Source organism: Nerophis lumbriciformis, linkage group LG14 (genome assembly GCF_033978685.3).
Source record: "Nerophis lumbriciformis linkage group LG14, RoL_Nlum_v2.1, whole genome shotgun sequence".
NCBI classification, from domain to species: Eukaryota; Metazoa; Chordata; class Actinopteri; order Syngnathiformes; family Syngnathidae; genus Nerophis; species Nerophis lumbriciformis.
The window spans coordinates 23954695-23974466 of record NC_084561.2 but is presented as its reverse complement, the minus strand read 5'-3'; the positions used below and the strand labels follow the sequence as shown (position 1 = coordinate 23974466).

Genomic DNA, 19772 nt, shown 5'->3' with positions numbered 1-19772 from the left:
TAGCGCTTATAATAACAATATCACTAATACTTGTGTAATGTAAATTGAGCATTGTTGTCGCTTTTTGGATGGTTATTTATTGGATTTTATGGGCGGAATAGAGAACCTCCCATTGGCTCTTCTGTTAGCGGACTTTTATATACAAGTTAGAATGCATTAAAAAAATGCATCTGTCATCATGTCTTTCATAATGATTGTGAACGATAGGCAAAATTCCAAAAAAAAGTGCAGTTCCCCTTTAAAGAGGTCATATTATGATTTTCTTTAACTACATTTAAAACACTTTATTGTCATTTTGATAACATGTAATGGTGGTTCTTTTGTGAAAATGTTGCATGGATTATGTTTATTAGACCATCTTCAAGCCACTTTCTGATCGTCTCTTCAGAATGCACCGTTTTGTGAATAGGTCCTATTTATGTGCCTCCACTTCGACTGAGTCTTCTTCCCGTCATCCGTGTTGCAGTTTTTAGCACTTCTATAATAGAGTCTACTGACAGATATAAATTAGAACTACTTTGTATTAGAAATGTGCACGTACAAGACAGTCTGCCCCACAACAGGAAGATGGAGAAAAAGAAGGAACTTATTGACTACAATATCGGGCTCACGTAAAGCTGTTATGGGTACATTTCTACCATATGTGGAGATATCTGCTGATGTCAAACCTGGGTAAAACGTTACAAATTGTGCAAATTATGAACGGCTCTTTTGGAGAAAGTACGAAGAAAGGCACAATTGTTCTATAAATACCTCTGCCATGATGGTTAGATTTAAAATTTTTAGGACTAATACAGATCTCAAATACGCAAAAACAGGTACCAATGGGTAAGAAAAGTTAGTTTCGCAGAATAGGTCCCCGTTAACAAACCAGGAGCGTATGAGGTGTGTTGTGAAGTAGTGTTACGCCACACCTACAATTGCTACACTGCCTTACTTCCACTATAATTAGCTTTTTAACAAGTGCCAAGTCGGCCTTCGTGACAGGCGTCAACAAAAAAGTCAAAATACAAAAACACCGGCTCATTCTTTTTAAGACAGCAGGCACTGAGTATTGACATGGTTCGCTGAGAAAAAAAGAATGGTATACTGAGAATTCAGTGCTGATGATCCTGAAAAAAAGCAGGTGTCGATGTATTTTTTGCGTGTTGATATCGACCTGGTATCGAAGTATGACATTTTTTGACAACCTTAGTTGTGCTTTTTGTTGTTTCGGTTTACACATTTGTTTTCCCCAATAGGACAATAGGATAACATTTCATAAATTAATTATATTAGCCACTATAACACTATTGTTCATTTTTTTAATGTTTTTTTTTTTTTTTTTTTTAATAAATGGCTGTAATGATAATGTCAATGAGGGATTTCTAATCACCGGCCATTCTCCCACGGCGTGGCGCAGTGGGAGAATGGCCGTGCGCGACCCGAGGGTCCCTGGTTCAATCCCCACCTAGTACCAACCTCGTCATGTCCGTTGTGTCCTGAGCAAGACACTTCACCCTTGCTCCTGATGGGTGCTGGTTAGCGCCTTGCATGGCAGCTCCCTCCATCAGTGTGTGAATGTGTGTGTGAATGGGTAAATGTGGAAGTAGTGTCAAAGCGCTTTGAGTACCTTGAAGGTAGAAAAGCGCTATACAAGTACAACCCATTTATCATTTACTCTGTTGATTGCTATTCTGAAGGTTGCTGGGTTTGTTTGGTTTTGGAATTGGAATTGTATTATTATTGTATTATTGTGTATTATTTTGTTGTATTGATTAATGAAAAAAAAAGGTAACACCTTAGTGTGAGGAACATATTCACCATTAATTAGTTGCTTACTAACATGCAAATTAGTAACATATTGGCTCTTAATTAGTCATAATTAAGTACTTATTAATGCCTTATTCTGCATGGTCTTATTATACAACCAGTAAGCCATTAACTAAGTCTTCCCTCAATAACCTCAGGATTATTGCTTATTAGTAACCCTAACCCTAACCCTTATATGTTACCCTAGTGTCCAAATAACTGTAAATTAAATCTTTGTTACTTAGAATATGTTCCCCATACTAAAGTGTTATGAAAAAAAAAAAAAAAAAAAATATATATATATATATATATATATACATATATATATATATATATACATATATATATATATACATATATATATATATATATATATATATACATATATATATATATATATACATATACATATATATATATATATACATATATATATATATATATATATATATATATATATATATATATTTTTTTTTTTTACACTTATAAGGTCAAACTTCAGGATATAAGTATATCATGCAAAAAAGATAACACTTGCAAATGCATTTCAGTCACAATTGTTCTGCAAAAGACATTGGCTAAAATGTAAACACACATGCACACGCACACACACTGACACACACACCAGGGTCTTTTCCCAAAACTTTGCTCTGGATCTCCCTTGGCTGGGATCCACCGGGTGTCAGCATGTATCGAGAGCATTGACGAGGGTAAATATTTGGCGCCATGACTTGTTTATGACATTGCAGACTTTGCATGCGGAGCAGAGTCGTGTCCTGTTGTTGCCTGTCACATTTCAACAGTGGGATTACTTCCCGCTAAACCATGAATTCTAAATACTTTGGATATAAAGAGATACACGAGGATTACGAGTAATTGTCACTTGGCAAACATGTTTCTCCTTGATATCCCACAAGACCTAAACCCACTGAATGTTCGTCACTGCATGTGGAAACCATAAGCTCTCGGGTCACTTGAGAGCCTGGGACGGAAGGGAGGCCTAATGATGGATCAGCCATCAATAACCAGCTGACGCGCTAAAACATCTTTCTTTAAAATATATAGACCAGGGGTGTCAAACCTATGGCCCGCGGGCCTAACAGGTTTTATCCGGCTCGCGGGATGAGTTTGCGAAGTATTTTTTTTACTCAAAAAATGTCACAATGTTACAAGAACAACTAAAAAATTAGGCAATATTGTGATAAAAGACAAATGTCACCATTTTGTAATAATTTTACATAAAAAAGTAATAATTTTACGAGAAACTATTGCAATATTACAGAAACAGAAAGAATATAAGAAATTATTCCCAATTTTATAAGAAAAAAGTCGACACATTGTGACAAAAAGTTCGTAAATTTTTTGGGGTTATTTTTTATGTTTTGTTTGTAATTGGTTTTTAATCTTCATTATTTACTTCAAATTATTACAGTATTTCTCTATATACATTATTATTATTAGTATTTATTTTATAAATGTTGGCCCAAGGGGGGGGCATTTGAATTTCTTACACAGACTTGTTATTACATATGTTGACCAGAGGGGGAGCACTTCAAATTTTTACACACACTTGTTATTTCCTATGTTGACCAGAGGGGGAGCACTTTAAAAACCAACACACAGTCAATTTGAAAAATCCCTCCTTTTTGGGACCACCCTTATTTTGATATATTTCACCACAAATGAGACATTCTCTATTAGATGCAATGGTTTTCCGTACTGTGACCATGATTTCGGTCCTAACTTGTTCACTGGTCTTCATATGGAAGCGACTTTTCCTTGTTGATGTCTCAAGAAGGGTAGAAATACAACACACACACACACACACACACACACACACACACACACACACACACACACACACACACACACACACACACACACACACACACACACACACACACACACACACACACGCGCACGAACGCATACACACAAACACAAAATACCTTACATCAAGAAAATCAATAAAAGCAGAAGCAGCCAAGCCATGACACCACCATTAAGCGCAAGATCAAGTTCAAAGCTCAAAGATAGTATATTAATGACCCTGACATATATATGTCCATACCGTGTGGCAATGAACTGAGCTCTTACGCAACACATTTCCAGTGCACAAATAGGCCCCCCATCTCTCCCGGACTTGTTCTCCCATTCTCTGTGTGGCTCTCATCAATCACAACTATAAAAAAGACAAATAACTCGATTCCTGAAAGGACAGTAGCGTTCAAAGAACCATGTCCAAAGTAGTTCTTTGAATGTCAAAGAACCACTTAGGGTCCAAGTAGGGTTGTACGGTATACCGGTATTAGTATAGTACCGCGATACTAATGAATAATTTTCGGTACGATACCGCCTCTGAAATGTACCGGTCCCGCACCCACCCGCACCCGTGTCATCGTCACGTCATGTCATTACTGGTTTACGAGTAGACGAGCATGTTCGGCGGCACACAATCACTGAGTACTTACAAGCAGACACATTGTGTAGACAGAAAAGGGAGAACGGACGCATTTTGGATTAAAAACTAACGATAAAGGTGAAGTTATAACACTGAAACGCCCTTAGGAAGAGGTGCTTTAAGACATGGCTAGCTAGCTAGCGGCAGTGTTTTAGCTACTTCTAAATCACTAATCCTGGTCTCCATGGCGACAAATAAAGTAAGTTTCTTACAAGTATCATCCCTGCAGGACGAGGAATAGCTAAACATGCTTCACTACACACCGTAGCTCACAGGCGACAAAATGTAAACAAACACCGTTGGTGGATCTACACCTAACATCCACTGTAATGATACCAAGTACAGGCACGTATCTAGTTGATACTACTATGATTATGTCGATATTTTTGGGCATCACAACTAGGGCTGGGCGATATGGCCTTTTATTGATATCTCAATATTTTTAGGCCATGTCACGATACACGATATATATCTCGATATTTTGCCTTAGCCTTGAATGAACACTTGATGCATATAATCACAACAGTATGATGATTCAATGTGTCTACGTTAAAACATTCTTGTTCATACTGCATTAATATATGCTCATTTTAAACTTTCATGCAGAGAGGGAAATCACAACTTAGTCAATTTAGCAAAAATGTATTTATTAAACAGTTATTAAGCAGTGGCACAAACATTCATGTCATTTCCAAAACAGAAAGTGCAAGATTGCCAGAGACATTTTAAAACAAGCTATTAGTGCACTTTTGTGCATGATGTCACTAAGATGACATATCAAAACAACACTAAATTAAAGTGCACTTTTTGGACAGAACGCCACTACAATATTTTAAAACAAATAAAGTGCACTTTTGTGCATGATGTCACACAAGATATTTCAATAAGTGTCAAATAAAAATGAGCTGCAAAATAGGAAATCAAATAGTGTATGTCTTTCGTTCTGTGGTAGGTTCCTGCGGACGTTATTAAATTCTGTTGTTGACTGTTTTTTTCATACGGTGTTGATGTGGAAATGGTTGCTTGGGCATTTTGTTGGTGTGGCAACGAACGGAGATGTTGACATGCGGAGTTTCAAGCACTCTTCATTCTCTAGTGGGTGACTTTTCAAATGATGCTACACATTAGCAGTGCTGCTACTTTTTGTAGCAACGCTTTTGCCGCATACTTGTTCACCATGTACCCGCTTGAGGCCAAACCACCGCCAGACGATGGACTCCCTGCTGTTTTTCTTGGGAATTCATTATTCCTTCATTTGTTACCAGATTCGCACCTTCTTTCTCTCGTATTACCACTAGCATCACAGTTAACGTTACCATGCCGCTACCTGTCTGCTCGGCGAGAGCGTATGACGCTGCACGCGTGACAGTATGTGACGTATGTAAGAAGGTGCGCTTGTTTTACGTCTCTGTGAGAAGGAGAGACAAGAAAGAGTGAGAAGAGCCTGTAGTGTAATGCCAGCAGCTAAAAGCAACTGTGTGAGAACGTATACTCGAATATCACGATATAGTCATTTTCTATATCACACAGAGACAAACCCGCGATATATTTGTGCTGAAAACAAAGTTTCGTTGTACTTGTGCAATGACAATAAAGACCTACCTACCTGGAGTATATTCGATATATCGCCAAGTAGGGCTGGGCGATATATCGATATACGCGATATATCACGGGGTTGTCTCTGTGCGATATAGAAAATGACTATATCGTGATATCGAGTATATGTTCTCACACAGTTGCTTTTAGCTGCTGGCATTACACTACATGCTCTCCTCACTCTTTCCTGTCTCACAGACAGCAAGCGCACCTTCTTACACACGTCACATACTGTCACGTCATACGTCACATACGTATACGCAATCCCCGAGCAGAGAGGTAGCTGTGATGCTAGCGGTAATACGAGAGAAAGAAGGTACGAATCTGGTAACAAATGAAGGAATAATTAATTCCCAAGAAAAACAACAGGGGGTCCATCGTCTGGCGGTGGTTTGTCTTCAAGTGGGAATATGTCGAACAGACAACCGTAATTTGTCAAGTGTGGGGCAAAAGCGTTGCTATAAAAAGTAGCATTACTGCTGTAACAAACAGTTCAGGGTGTCCCAAGTTACCGGAGTGTGTTCGGTAAGGAGGAGGAGTTTTGTCCCTCCAGAGTTGCCGTAGGGCTGTGACGTAGGGGGTATGTGGTTGTGGAAGGAGATGTGTGATGTTGACATTAAAGAAGTGGTGGCAACTGAACCTGCTCTAATGTCTCCCGTTTATTATTTTATTAGATAAGTACACTGTATAGGCGAACCCAGGACACTCGGCTGCACTGCTAATATGTAGCATCATTTGAAAAGTCACCCGCTAGCATACTTGCCAACCCTCCCGGATTTTCCGGGAGACTCAGCGCCTCTCCCGAAAACCTCCCGGGACAAATTTTCTCCCGAAAATCTCCCGAAATTCAGGCGGACCTGGAGGCCACGCCCCCTCCAGCTCCATGCGGACCTGGAGGGTCTGCATGGAGCAATGTTGTTGTAATATATTGAGTTGGAGGCAATAACCAGGCGAGGGGATGAAGTACGTCTCTTTACTGTAGACTTCAGAACAGACTCACACACTTGACGTCAGGTGCGCAACACCACGTAAATCGTTGGCCAACCAAAAAGTAACCCCAGTACGCTATAGCCAACATTCACCAGGAGATGGCAAGAGACAAACATAGATCACTCTATTTCATTCCTCCCCTTTTAGAATTGTAGAAGTTACTTAAAAGAAATAAACAACCCAACCAAAAAATGCAGCAGCTCAATTAAAAAACTGTACTTAAGCCACATTCTTTTTTTTTTTTTAGAACTGAACTCTTAACCCTCATTTGTAAACAATAACATGCTTATTATACAAACAGTATTTGTACATCTTTAACACAGATTTTTATACTGTCTTCAGAGATTAATTTTTTTTGGTGGTACTCGAAACCTTTCTGGGTACCTACGGATCACTGGTGGGGTTTTTGTTGTGGGTGATCTGGGTTCTGATGATGGCAACTCAGCTGCCCTTGAATCTGGTTCAATGATGAGACTAGTTTGTGTCTGACTCACTGATGGTCCTGGTGATGGAACTGAAACAGCACTGTCCAGTTGTACTGATGGCACATTTTCTGCAACTGGTGGTTAACTGGCAGTCTCTCCATGTTTTCATGTGATCCACATGCACTGTGCGCTGTCTCTGTCCCTCTTGATATAAATATATATACAGTATATATATATATATATATATATATATATATATATATATATATATATATATATATATATACATACATATATACATATATATATATATATACTGTATATATATATGAAATACTTGACTTGGTGAATTCTAGCTGTAAATATACTCCTCCCCTCTTAGCCACGCTCCCAACAACGCCCCCGCCCCACCCCGACCACGCCCCATCCATCCCCCATTCCCACCTCCCAAAATCGGAGGTCTCAAGGTTGGCAAGTATGCCCGCTAGACAAGAAAGAGGGCTTACTCCGCACGTCAACATCGTTCGGTGCCACACGTCCACACCATCAAAATGCAGAGGCAAACATTTCCAGATCAACACCGTATGAAAAAAATAGTGATTTTCTTAGTTGTGATTTCCTTCTCTGCATGAAAGTTTAAAAGTAGCATATATTAATGCAGTATGAAGAAGAATGTTTTAAAGTAGACACATAGAATCATCATACTGCTGTGATTATATGCATCAAGTGTTCATTCAAGACTAAGGAAAAATATCGAGATATATATCGGCCTTAAAATATCGGGATATTAAAAAAAGGCAATATCGCCCAGCCCTATCGCCAAGCCCTAATCACAACATCTTCTTTCGTTTTTTTTTAAATTTATATAATGTTTATAAACTCAGGAAATATGTTCTAAGGACACATGAGGACTTTGAATATGAGCAATGTTGAATCCTGTAACTACTTGGTATCGGATTGATACCCAAATTTGTGGTATCATCCGAAACTAATGTAAAGTATCAAACAACAGAAGAATAACTGATTATTACATTTTCACAGAAGTGTAGATAGAACATGTTAAAAGAGAAAGTAAGCAGATATTAACAGTGAATGAAGAAGTAGATTAATAATTCATTTTCTACCACTTGTCCTTAATAATTTTGACAAATTGTTAGAATGATAAATGACACAATATGTTACTGCATACATCAGCAGACCTATTAGGAGCCTTTGTTTACTTACTACTAAAAGACAAGTTGTCTTGTATGTTCATTATTTTATTACAGTACCTAACTGCAATAAGAAACGCATGTTTAATGTACCCTAAGATTTTTTGTTAAAATAAAGCCAATAATGCAATTTTTTTGTGGTCCCCTTTATTTAGAAAAGTACCGAAAAGTATCTAAATTATTTTAGTACCGGAACCAAAATATTGGTATCTTTACAACACTATGTCCAAGTATCCTTGAGCAAGATACTGAACCCCCAGTTAGGAAGTGAAAGTGTTAATAGTGTCAAAGCGCTTTCAGTGCCTTGAAGGTAGGAAAAGTGCTCTCTCAAGTCCAACCCATTTACTGTATGGCGATATTATGCAACATTACACCAAATATTTTCTCCCGGCCCTAACATTTCCCTGGGTCTCCAAAACAAGTCACAACATCTCAGCTGACAGACTGGTGATATGGACGTAGTTGTGAGTAAGCAAACTGTTTCAAGCGCTCCCTGAGCCCGTATGATGAAGGAGCTCCGGTCAGGAGTAGTGATGATGTCACTTTGCTGCCAAGAGTCAGAACATATCAACAAGCGTTAGATCTACATGGCCGAAACCAAGCCAGGGAGCAGGCGGTTTGAAGGAGGGACGAGATATTCCTCACATCCTCTCTGAGAGCAAACACACTGCTACCCGCATCTGTCACAAAGTGTGTACAGGTACACACACACACACACACACACACACACACACACACACACACACACACACACACACACACACACACACACACACACTGAAGGCAGGCTCTCACTTATTTACAGTACAAACACAGGTCGACTTATAACTTCACCTAGTGAGGCAAGGTACCGTTTGGGCAAACAAGGCTTCGGTAAACACACTCACACACTTGAGAACGTGAGGGACGTGCATTTTCTCAGAGTAACCTGTGTTGTACACACAATACTTTTCATCGTAGCACGCCCGTGTTACTTGCAGGAGCCAACGTGGTCAGAGACATAGGACAGTTTGCTGTCTCTCGTGATCTGACACTCTCCTGGACTTGTGCATGCCCACTGCTGCAGCCACATGGCACACAGAGTAGGCAGTAAAAGATACAATAGGATATAGTAGAATGTATTAGGATTGCACGGTATACCGGTATTAGTATATGTGGAGGGGGCGTGGCCTGCGGGCCTGCAGCGAAGCGGGGTGTGCCAGGACCGGCCTCGAAATCAGAGACAGGTGCGTAGATGGCCACCTGGGCCTTGTTATCTAATCACCTGTCGCTCTGTTATAAGCATCAGCCAGGAGGAGAGACGGGGTTGGAGCTGGAGGGGAGCGGGAGTGAGAGCGAGAGCGTGACGGACACAGAGAGACAATTGCTGAAAAGCAACACAGAGACTGTATCTAAGGAAAAATAAATCCATATTGTGAACCTGAACCGGGCTCTCATATCGGTGTGTGGTGGTCCAAAGAACCCACTGGGGGGCAACCTCCACAGTATAGTACCGCGATACTAATGAATCATATTGGGTACTATACCGCCTCTGAAAAGTACCGGTCCCTCACTTCCTCGCCTCCACGTTGTCGTCATGTCGTGTCATTGCTGGTTTACGAGTAGATGAGCATGTAGCGCACAATCACGGAGTACTTACAAGCAGACACAGTGTGTAGACAGAAAAGGGAGAACGGATGCATTTTGGCTTAAAAACTAAAGATAAAGGTTAAGTTATAACACTGAAAAGCCCTCAGGAAGAGGTGCTAATAGACGTCAATTCGCAGTCTGCAGTGTTTTAACTACTTCTAAATCACTAATCTTCGCCTCCATGGCGACAAATAAAGTAAGTTTCTTACAAGTATCATCCCTGCAGGACGAGAAATATCTAAACATGTTTCACTACACACCGTAGCTCGCCGGCATCAAAATGTAAACAAACGCCTTTGGTGGATCTACACCTGACATCCACTGTAATGATACCAAGTACAGGAGCGTATCTAGTCAATACTACTATGATTACGTCGATATTTTTTGGCATCACAACATCTTCTTTCATTTAAAAAAAATGTACATTATGTTTGTAAACTCAGGAAATATGTCCCCGGACACATGAAGACTTTGAATAAGACCAATGTATGATCCTGGTATCGGATTGACACCCAAATTTGTAGTATCATCTAAAACTAATGTAAAGCATCCAAACAACAGAAGAATAAATGATTATTACAATGAGAAGGTGTGTCCAAACTTTTGGCCTGTACTGTGTCTTATAGTCAAAATTTGCATATTAAATAAAGGAAATTTAGTAAATTCTAATAATGGTAAACATCAAATGATCCTCAATTTTTTTAACCCCTCATTGTACAAACTTTTCAATTTACAAACCACAGACAGAATACAAAAAATGCTTTGGTGTACGAAACTTGTGTCTCTGCATCATCGTTTCCTCCACCCATTGTGTTCTTTACCTGTATTTGTTGTTGTTGTTAACGACTGTGCTAAGTGCTAACTTGTGTGCTTTTTAGGCGCGTTTTTACAACATTTTTCTAGTCTTGTTAGCTTAATATGGGTCAAAAGAAAGCAATGCACAATCAAGGTGTGGTTTTAAACATGAAGTATCCACAGCATTGTCGACACTGCCTCCCAACACGAGCTGCAACTAACAACTATTTTGATAGTTGATATTTATCGACTATCTTAATGGTTAGTCAACTCGTCGGCTTATAAAGCTTACACATGGCTCTAATTTAGTCATATTTGAGTTCAACCTGAGATATTTAAAGGCATGTGCCTACTAACAACAAAGATGACTAATTTGTTCATAAATATTAGGGGTGTGGGAAAAAATCGATTCGAATTCGAATCGTGATTGTCACGTTGTGTGATTCAGAATCGATTCTCATTTTTTAAAAATCGATTATTTTTTATTTATGTATTTATTTTGTAATTTTTTTTTTTAATTAATCAATCCAACAAAACAATGCACACCAATACCATAACAATGCAATCCAATTCCAAAACCAAACCCGACCCAGCAACACTCAGAACTGCAATAAACAGAGCAATTGAGAGGAGACACAAACACGACACAGAACAAACCAAAAGTAGTGAAACAAAAATGAATATTATCAACAACAGTATCAATATTAGTTACAATTTCAACATAGCAGTGATTAAAAATCCCTCATTGACATTATCATTAGACATTTATAAAAAATTAAAAAAAAGAACAATAGTGTCACAGTGGCTTACACTTGCATCGCATCTCATAAGCTTGACAACACACTGTGTCCAATATTTTCACAAAGATAAAATAAGTCATATTTTTGGTTCATTTAATAGTTGAAACAAATTTACATTATTGCAATCAGTTGATAAAACATTGTCCTTTACAATTATAAAAGCTTTTTACAAAAATCTACTACTCTGCTTGCATGTCAGCAGACTGGGGTAGATCCTGCTGAAATCCTATATATTGAATGAATAAGAGAATCGTTTTGAATCGGGGAAAAAAATCGTTTTTGAATCGAGAATCGTGTTGAATTGAAAAAAAAAATCGATTTTGAATCGAATCGTGACCCCAAGAATCAATATTGAATCGAATCGTGGGACACCCAAAGATTCAAAGCCCTAATAAATATGTATTTATACTGTAACTATCCTGCTCATTAGGGTGTTAATTTTTTTTAATAACTATAGAACGTTTGTCCATTTAAAAGTAAGGACAGAAAAAGTGCAAAATAAAACGAGTATATTTTGTATGTATTAAAAAAAAGGACAGTTAAAATTGCAATTACAACAAACGATAAAACAACAAAACTAACTTGCTCAAAAAAGAAACAAGTATTTTGTGACGATATGTTTTAAAAAGCTGCACAGAAACTATTTGTTTTCCCTGTCAAACTAGAAAAAAAAACCTAATACCTTTAGTAAGAAAATAAGAAAGTAGAGAAAGAAAATATAACGTATTTTATTGAAACATTATTTCCAGGTTTTTGCGGGCTATATAAAATGACGTGGAGGGCCAGATCTGAGTTTGACACCTGTACACTAGACACATCTATAAGCTCGTTTATAGATGTACAATAAAATTCCTCATGGGAAGTTGCCATTTTTTATATTTGTTATAACTTTGTGACATGATACAATGTGCTCGACGCCTCAATCACTGGTATGTGTTCATCTACAAAACCATTCTGGGTATCACTCCATCTAATCTGTCTTGTCTTTTAACAAAGAAACGAGGAAGTCACAATCTTCGTTCAATGAATGTTCTGCAATTTGGGGCGGTATAGCTTGGTTGGTAGAGCGGCCATGCCAGCAACTTGAGGGTTGCAGGTTCGATTCCCGCTTCCGCCATCCTAGTCACTGCTGTTGTGTCCTTGGGCAAGACACTTTACCCACCTGCTCCCAGTGCCACCCACACTGGTTTAAATGTAACTTAGATATTGGGTTTCACTATGTAAAGCGCTTTGAGTCACTTGAGAAAAGCGCTATATAAATATAATTCACTTCACTAATTCACAATTTGTCGTCCCCAAAGTAAGAACTGAACTGCTGGGCAAGAAAGCATTTAGGTTTTCAGCACCGAAGGCTTGGAATAACCTACAATCGAATCTTCAACTTCAAACCCTTGTTACATTGAATGAGTTTAAAGCTTCTGTGAAAGGATTGCAGTCTACCTTGTCTGTATGCACATGTGTTATGTGAGCAAGTTTTAATGTTGTAAATTTGATGTTTTATGTGTTGTTTACTGTTTTTAATGTAACTGTTATGATCCGCTGCCCGGATCATATTTTTTTGTTTACGTTTTCAAGATACTTGTGTTTTTGGTTAGTTTTGGACTCCTTGAGTGCCTGTTTTGTACACCTGAGTTTGTTGCCATGGCTGCTTATTATTTTCACCTGCCGCGTTTGTTCCCGACACGCACCTGTTTGTCATCACTGACATTATTATTTAAGCCTGCCCTCCCTGTCATTCGTTCTTGCTTCGTAGTTCTTGCAACAGTTGACGACTTTTGTTCTGGCTCTGTACCTGTTAGCTTCCACGCTAAACTCCTTTTTTACCTTCTAGCTCCCATGCTAGCTCTTTTAGTTTTTGCCTTATGTGCTATGAGCACCCTTTTCTTTGTTTCAGTATAATTTATTCCGGTAAATAAATCATTTATTTTACCTTCACGCTGTGTCCGAAGTCCGTTGCATCCTGGGAGAACGAAACCCCGCATCACCATGCGCCCCGGTCGTCACAGTAACCTTGCTGCTGCCCTCTTGGCTAGGTCTCCCTTGGAAAAGAGATCTTTGATCTCAATGGGATTTTACCTGGTTAAATAAAGGCTAAATAAAACAATGCATATTAATGAACATATCTCATTGTAAAGAAACACTAATTCAGTGTTATAGTTAGATATGTCCGATAATGGCTTTTTTGCCGATATCCGATATTCCGATATTGTCCAACTCTTTATTACCGATACCGATATCAACCGATACCGATATATACAGTCGTGGAATTAAGACATTATTATGCCTAATTTTGTTGTGATGCCCCGCTGGATGCATTAAACAATGTAACAAGGTTTTCCAAAATAAATCAACTCAAGTTATGGAAAAAAATGCCAACATGGCACTGCCATATTTATTATTGAAGTCACAAAGTGCATTATTTTTTTTAACATGCCTTAAAACAGCAGCTTGGAATTTGGGACATGCTCTCCCTGAGAGAGCATGAGGAGGTTGAGGTGGGCAGGGGCGGGGTTGAGGTGGGGGGGCGGGGTAGCGGGGGGTGTATATTGTAGCGTCCCGGAAGAGTTAGTGCTGCAAGGGGTTCTGGGTATTTGTTCTGTTGTGTTCATGTTGTGTTACGGTGCGGATGTTCTCCCGAAATGTGTTTGTCATTCTTGTTTGGTGTGGGTTCACAGTGTGGCGCATATTTGTAACAGTGTTAAAGTTGTTTATACGGCCACCCTCAGTGTGACCTGTATGGCTGATGACGAAGTATGCTTTGCATTCACTTGTGTGTATGAAAAGCCGTAGATATTATGTGACTGGGCCGGCACGCAAAGGCAGTACCTTTAAGGTTTATTGGCGCTCTGTACTTCACCCTACGTCTGTGTACACAGCGGCGTTTTAAAAAGTAATGAATTTTACTTTATGAAAACCAATACTGATCATTTTGAAACCGATACCGATAATTTCCGATATTACATTTTAAAGCATTTATCGGCAGTCCAATATTATCGGACATCTCTAGTTATAGTGAGTTGTATTTTTCATGCATTTAATTTTGCTGTATTTATCTGGCACAAGTGGAAAGCCGGTCCCTGAAAACAATGCCTGGTGCAAAAAAACTGGGCACCACTGATATAGAGGACGGTATAGCCTGTGTTCAAAGTGTACACATATTTACTCAAGTATGGACTTTTGTCGACGCTGGAACCCATTATTCATGTTCACATTATTTCTTATGGAGAAATTTGCATCAATTATTCGAACTTGTCTATTTACAAACCCTGTTCAAGGGCCAATTAAATTCGTAAATCCAGGTTCCACTGTATTATTTTTTTGATTAATATTTTTAGTGTACCTTTCTAAAATCTACATACTGTGAATCAAAGATCATTCTTCACAATTGTTTTACCATGACAGAAGCCAAAACAAATGTATAATACTGTGAGGTACATTGAACATATTGAATACACACTTGTTGGTGGAAAAAGGCCACGGAAGAACACAACCAGAATGAAAAATGACAGATGATTTGTTATCCAATGCTCGTGTGTCCACAGGTGTATAAATGCTGCTGAGCTGTACTTTGAATAACAGTGTGAAAATGAACACAATAGCGAGTGGAAATACTTGTGAAACCATTAGCGGCTTGGTGAGTACAGTATGAACATGAACACAAGCAGGTGAAGGTAACCTGTCTTACATGTGATTGTCAAGAACACACTCTATACTCAACACTGCCTGTGTGAAAAAAATGAAATGTACGCTGGGTCAAAACTATATACAGTATATTTTTACTGTAATAATGGCTTTACAATTTACTAGGGGTGTAACGGTACGTGTATTTGTATTGAACTGTTTCGGTACGGAGGTTTCGGTTCGGTTCGGTGGTGTACCGAACTAATTTCCACACGGACATATTAAGTAGCGTACCGCACGTTGTGTAAACAATGCCCACCGAGGCACAACACACGGCATGCTAGCAGCTAACAGGCTACGATAGACTAACCATACGTCCTCTTTTCACCGGACATGTCCTCTTTTGCGGAGCTGTCCGGACGAAGTTTCTTAAATGCCTCAAATGTCCGGCATTTTGAGTTAGGGTTGCGTGTATTTTCAATGTACGTCCAGGGTTAAGAAGGGGTTAAAAACAAAACAAATTGTGGAAGTGTGCGCAGCAGCATTCGGGAGGGAGGGGCAGAGACAGAGAGAGAGTTGTGATAAACGCGCATGCGTCGCCAGGCTCTGATTTTTATCCATATATTTATCAGATTTAATTTTTTATTATCAATAGCAGGGGTGTCAAAAGTGTGCCCCGGAGGCCATTTGCGGCCCACAGCTAATGTTTTAAAGGCCCACGGCACATTGCAAAAATACTATTAAAATAAACAAAAACATAACAAAAGTGAAATAAAAAAGCTTAAAGGTTAAATGTAACTTAGAAAAAGTTGCAATGTTGACTAATAAAACAAAGCTGTTTTTTTTTTCTTTCAAACTGTCATTGCTCTAAACATAATGTTGAATCAAAATCAATGTTATTATGAATTATTGACCTATCCAAGGTTCCGATTACTTCACATCAAATATTCCACTAAGAAAAATATTTTTGGTGGAAGATTTTGCAAATTTGGTAAATAAATAACCCAAAAATGTATATTTTGTTGTTTTCTTACTGTACCGAAAATGAACCGAACCGTGACCTCTAAACCGAGGTATGTACCGAACCGAAATGTTTGTGTACCGTTACACCCCTACAATTTACCCAATAGTGATTACAGTAAAACCTCCTAATTGTAATATTCCGAAATTACACAATTTGGACACTTTTTGGGTGAACAATGGCATTAAAAGCTTCACAAAAACGTACAGGTTGAACCATCATCATGCAAGACGTCACGCGACATCTCAGCATACTATGCTAGCATCCAATTAATAATTTTGAGCGTTCTTTGATTTTTATGTTTTTTTAGCCTCAACAAAGAGCGAAGAATGTATCGTATTTTCCTGACTATCCATCGTGCTGGTATATAAGCCGCACTCAACAACAACAACAACAACAAAAATATATATATATTTTTTTCATATATTAGTCGCACCGGACTATAAGCCGCAGATATATACATTGTGAAATTAGTTATTTGCACAGAAATATTTTGTATATGTTTATTTACATACTTTAAATGTTTCCAATGTGTGCCTGTAACATGGCAGTAAAATGGCTGATCAAGAAAAACAGAAGTCATCGTCATGGACCCACCAGCTGCGGAAGCTCGCTTTCCAATCAGATAAACGGACTCAATAACTCCACGGTGACGTTTTGGGGAATTTACTGAGGAACTTGTGAAACCTAAACAATACAAAAGGATTGTCATTATAAGGTAATAATACTAATAGACACTTGTAAACGTGTGAGCATATTAGCTAATGCTAACGATGACAGCTTGATTACATTACGATAGCACATACAATATGCATGAAAAAGCTATTATCAAACACGTGACGGTTTAGTAAGTATGAATAGTTTTAGTTACATTGTAAAACTTACAAACATTGTTTGGAGTGATGAATGAAGAATTCACACAAGTAGGAACGCTATGGACGACGAGTAAACGGAACGGCACTTGTACTTTCAACTCAAAGCACTAAACAGAAGGAAATACTTGGAAGTTTGCGCAGTGATTGAACTCGTCCTAAAGATGGCACCATAACACAAACAATAACACACCTTTTCAGTGTCTCTGTCAGTGTTCTATGAAAGATATTTGTTTATTTCAAAACATTGTGGCCGTTACAAAAAAAAATCCGTAAATTAGCCGCACTCTTTTATAAGTCACTGGGTTCAAAGCGTAGGAAAAAAAGTAGTGGCGTATAGTCCTGAAAATACGGTACACACAGTGATTTGTTAACATTGTTGTCTGTGACGTCTTGGTATTGTTGCGGTAGTTGTGACCCCAAGATGGGGAGACATGAGATGACAAGCAGGTAAGAAATACATTTAATAGCCCTGAGATCGGTAGGTTGTGAGTTCAAACCCCGGCCGAGTCATACCAAAGACTATAAAAATGGGACCCATTACCTCCCTGCTTGGCACTCAGCATCAAGGGTTGGAATTGGGGGTTAAATCACCAAAAATGATTCCCGGGTGCGGCCACAGCTGCTGTTCACTGCTCTCCTCACCTCCCAGGGGGTGATCAAGGGTGATGGGTCAAATGCAGAGAATAATTTCGCCACACTTAGTGTGTGTGTGACAATCATTGGTACTTTAACTTTCACTTTAATAACAATAATACTCAGGACTAGTGCAGCAGGGAAGTGCACCAAAAGCATGGGGGAGCTTCCAAACCTTTGCTATGAAGCACAAACTAACAATGATCAACAAACAATGAACCCTCCTAACTAGGATAGGGAAAAGGTGTGAGGAGTCAGCACACCAACAGGAAGTAGAAAAGAGGAATGAGCGCTGAAAATGGAAACAAACACTAAACGCAGGAATACAACGCAAAACCAAAACAAAAATGAAAGATCATGCCAGTTGTTGCTTATTCGCAATTTACAGCGTGTGTTTTGTAAAGCAAAGCGCCAGAGCAAAGGAGAGCTCTGTCTTTCAAGATTTTAAAAAATGAGGTCGGTAAATCACAAAACATTATCACATTAATCATGTAGAAATGCATATTAATCACACAATTTATTTTGACCGTACATGCTCCTTTACCTTAACTGCAGTTAGTTGCTGAAAGACGGAGCAGGATGCTTTACGGTCAGTGCAAAGATGAGTGAGTAGACTCCGACTGCTGTTCTCGCTGGTAAATTTCACTTCAGACCGGGACTCTAGAACAGTGTTTTTCAACCACTGTACCGCGGTACACTCGTGTACCGTAAGATACAGTCTGGTGTGCCGTGGGAGATTATGTAGTTTCACCTAATTGGGTTAAAAATATTTTTTGCAAACCAGTAATTATAATCCACAAATGTGGTGTTGTTGAGTGTCTGTGCTGTCTAGAGCTCGGCAGAGTAACCGTGTAATACTCTTCCATATCAGTAGGTGGCAGCAGGTAGCTAATTGCTTTGTTGATGTCGGGAACATGGTTTGTCGTGATCACAATATGCGGGAGGCAGCGTGCAGGTAAAAAGGAATCGAACACTTAAACCAAACATAAACAAAAGGTGAGTGCCGCGAAGAAAAGGCATTGAAGCTTAGGGATGGCAATGCAAAACAAAACTAAAACTGAACTGGCTGCAAAGTAAACAAAAACAGAATGCTGGACGACAGCAAAGACTTACGGAGTGTGGAGCAGACAGCGTCCACAAAGTACATCAGTACATGACATGACAATCAACAATGTCCCCACAAAGAAGGATAGCGTCCGCACAACTTAGATAGTCTCGATTGCGAAAACAAAGCAGGTGCGGGGAATAGCGTTCAAGGAAGACATGAAACTGCAACAGGAAAATACCAACAAAAGAGGAAAAGCCACCAAAATAGGAACGCAAGACAAGAACTATAACACTACACACAGGAAAACAGCAAAAAACTCCAAATAAGTCACGGCGTGATGTGACAGGTCGTGTCTGCACACCTACTTTGAGACAAGAGCTATAGTGATGCATGCTTGGTTATGGTTTGAATTCATATCCAACAATTGCGAGAACAACTTTTTATTGTCAATATCGGCTGCTGAGTTTAATTTTTTAAAGTCTTCTGCCGGTGGTGTGCCTCGGGATTTTTTCAATGAAAAAAATGTGCCTTGGCTCAGAAAAGGTTGAAAAACACTGCTCTAGATTACCAAGTTTTGAACAAATAAATTGATGTGCAGTCAAGTGAAACCTTTTTTTAAATGTTCCTGTGTGACATCCTGACAACAAAAATGCATTTGTGTCCAAATATTTAAGTTAATTAAAATTATGCACGCAAATGATTTACCGCAAATAATTGCAATTAATCAAAATACAAAAGTGTGATTCATCTGGTTAAAAATGTAATCATTTCACATCACTATTAAAAATGTTTTGTTGTTTTAACACCGTTTTAACGCTCAGGATCTTTCTGTGTGAAGTTTGCATGTTCTCCCCGTGACTGCGTGGGTTCCCTCCG

At 38.9% G+C, this 19772-nt stretch overlaps 1 protein-coding gene across 5 annotated transcripts in view; it reads right to left on the bottom strand.

Moving 5' to 3' along the window:
* pde4ba (phosphodiesterase 4B, cAMP-specific a) overlaps positions 1-19772 on the bottom strand; it is a 460485-nt gene that overhangs the window by 73886 nt on the left and 366827 nt on the right. The window contains exon 1 of one of the 5 annotated variants that reach the window (XM_061975776.1): positions 13629-13774. The exons of the other annotated variants lie outside the window; for them this stretch is intronic. Coding sequence (XP_061831760.1) covers positions 13629-13686 — 58 coding nt within the window. The 5' untranslated portion in view covers positions 13687-13774. Of the gene's footprint in view, positions 1-13628; positions 13775-19772 lie in introns of those variants that run through there. 5 annotated transcript variants of the gene reach the window in all.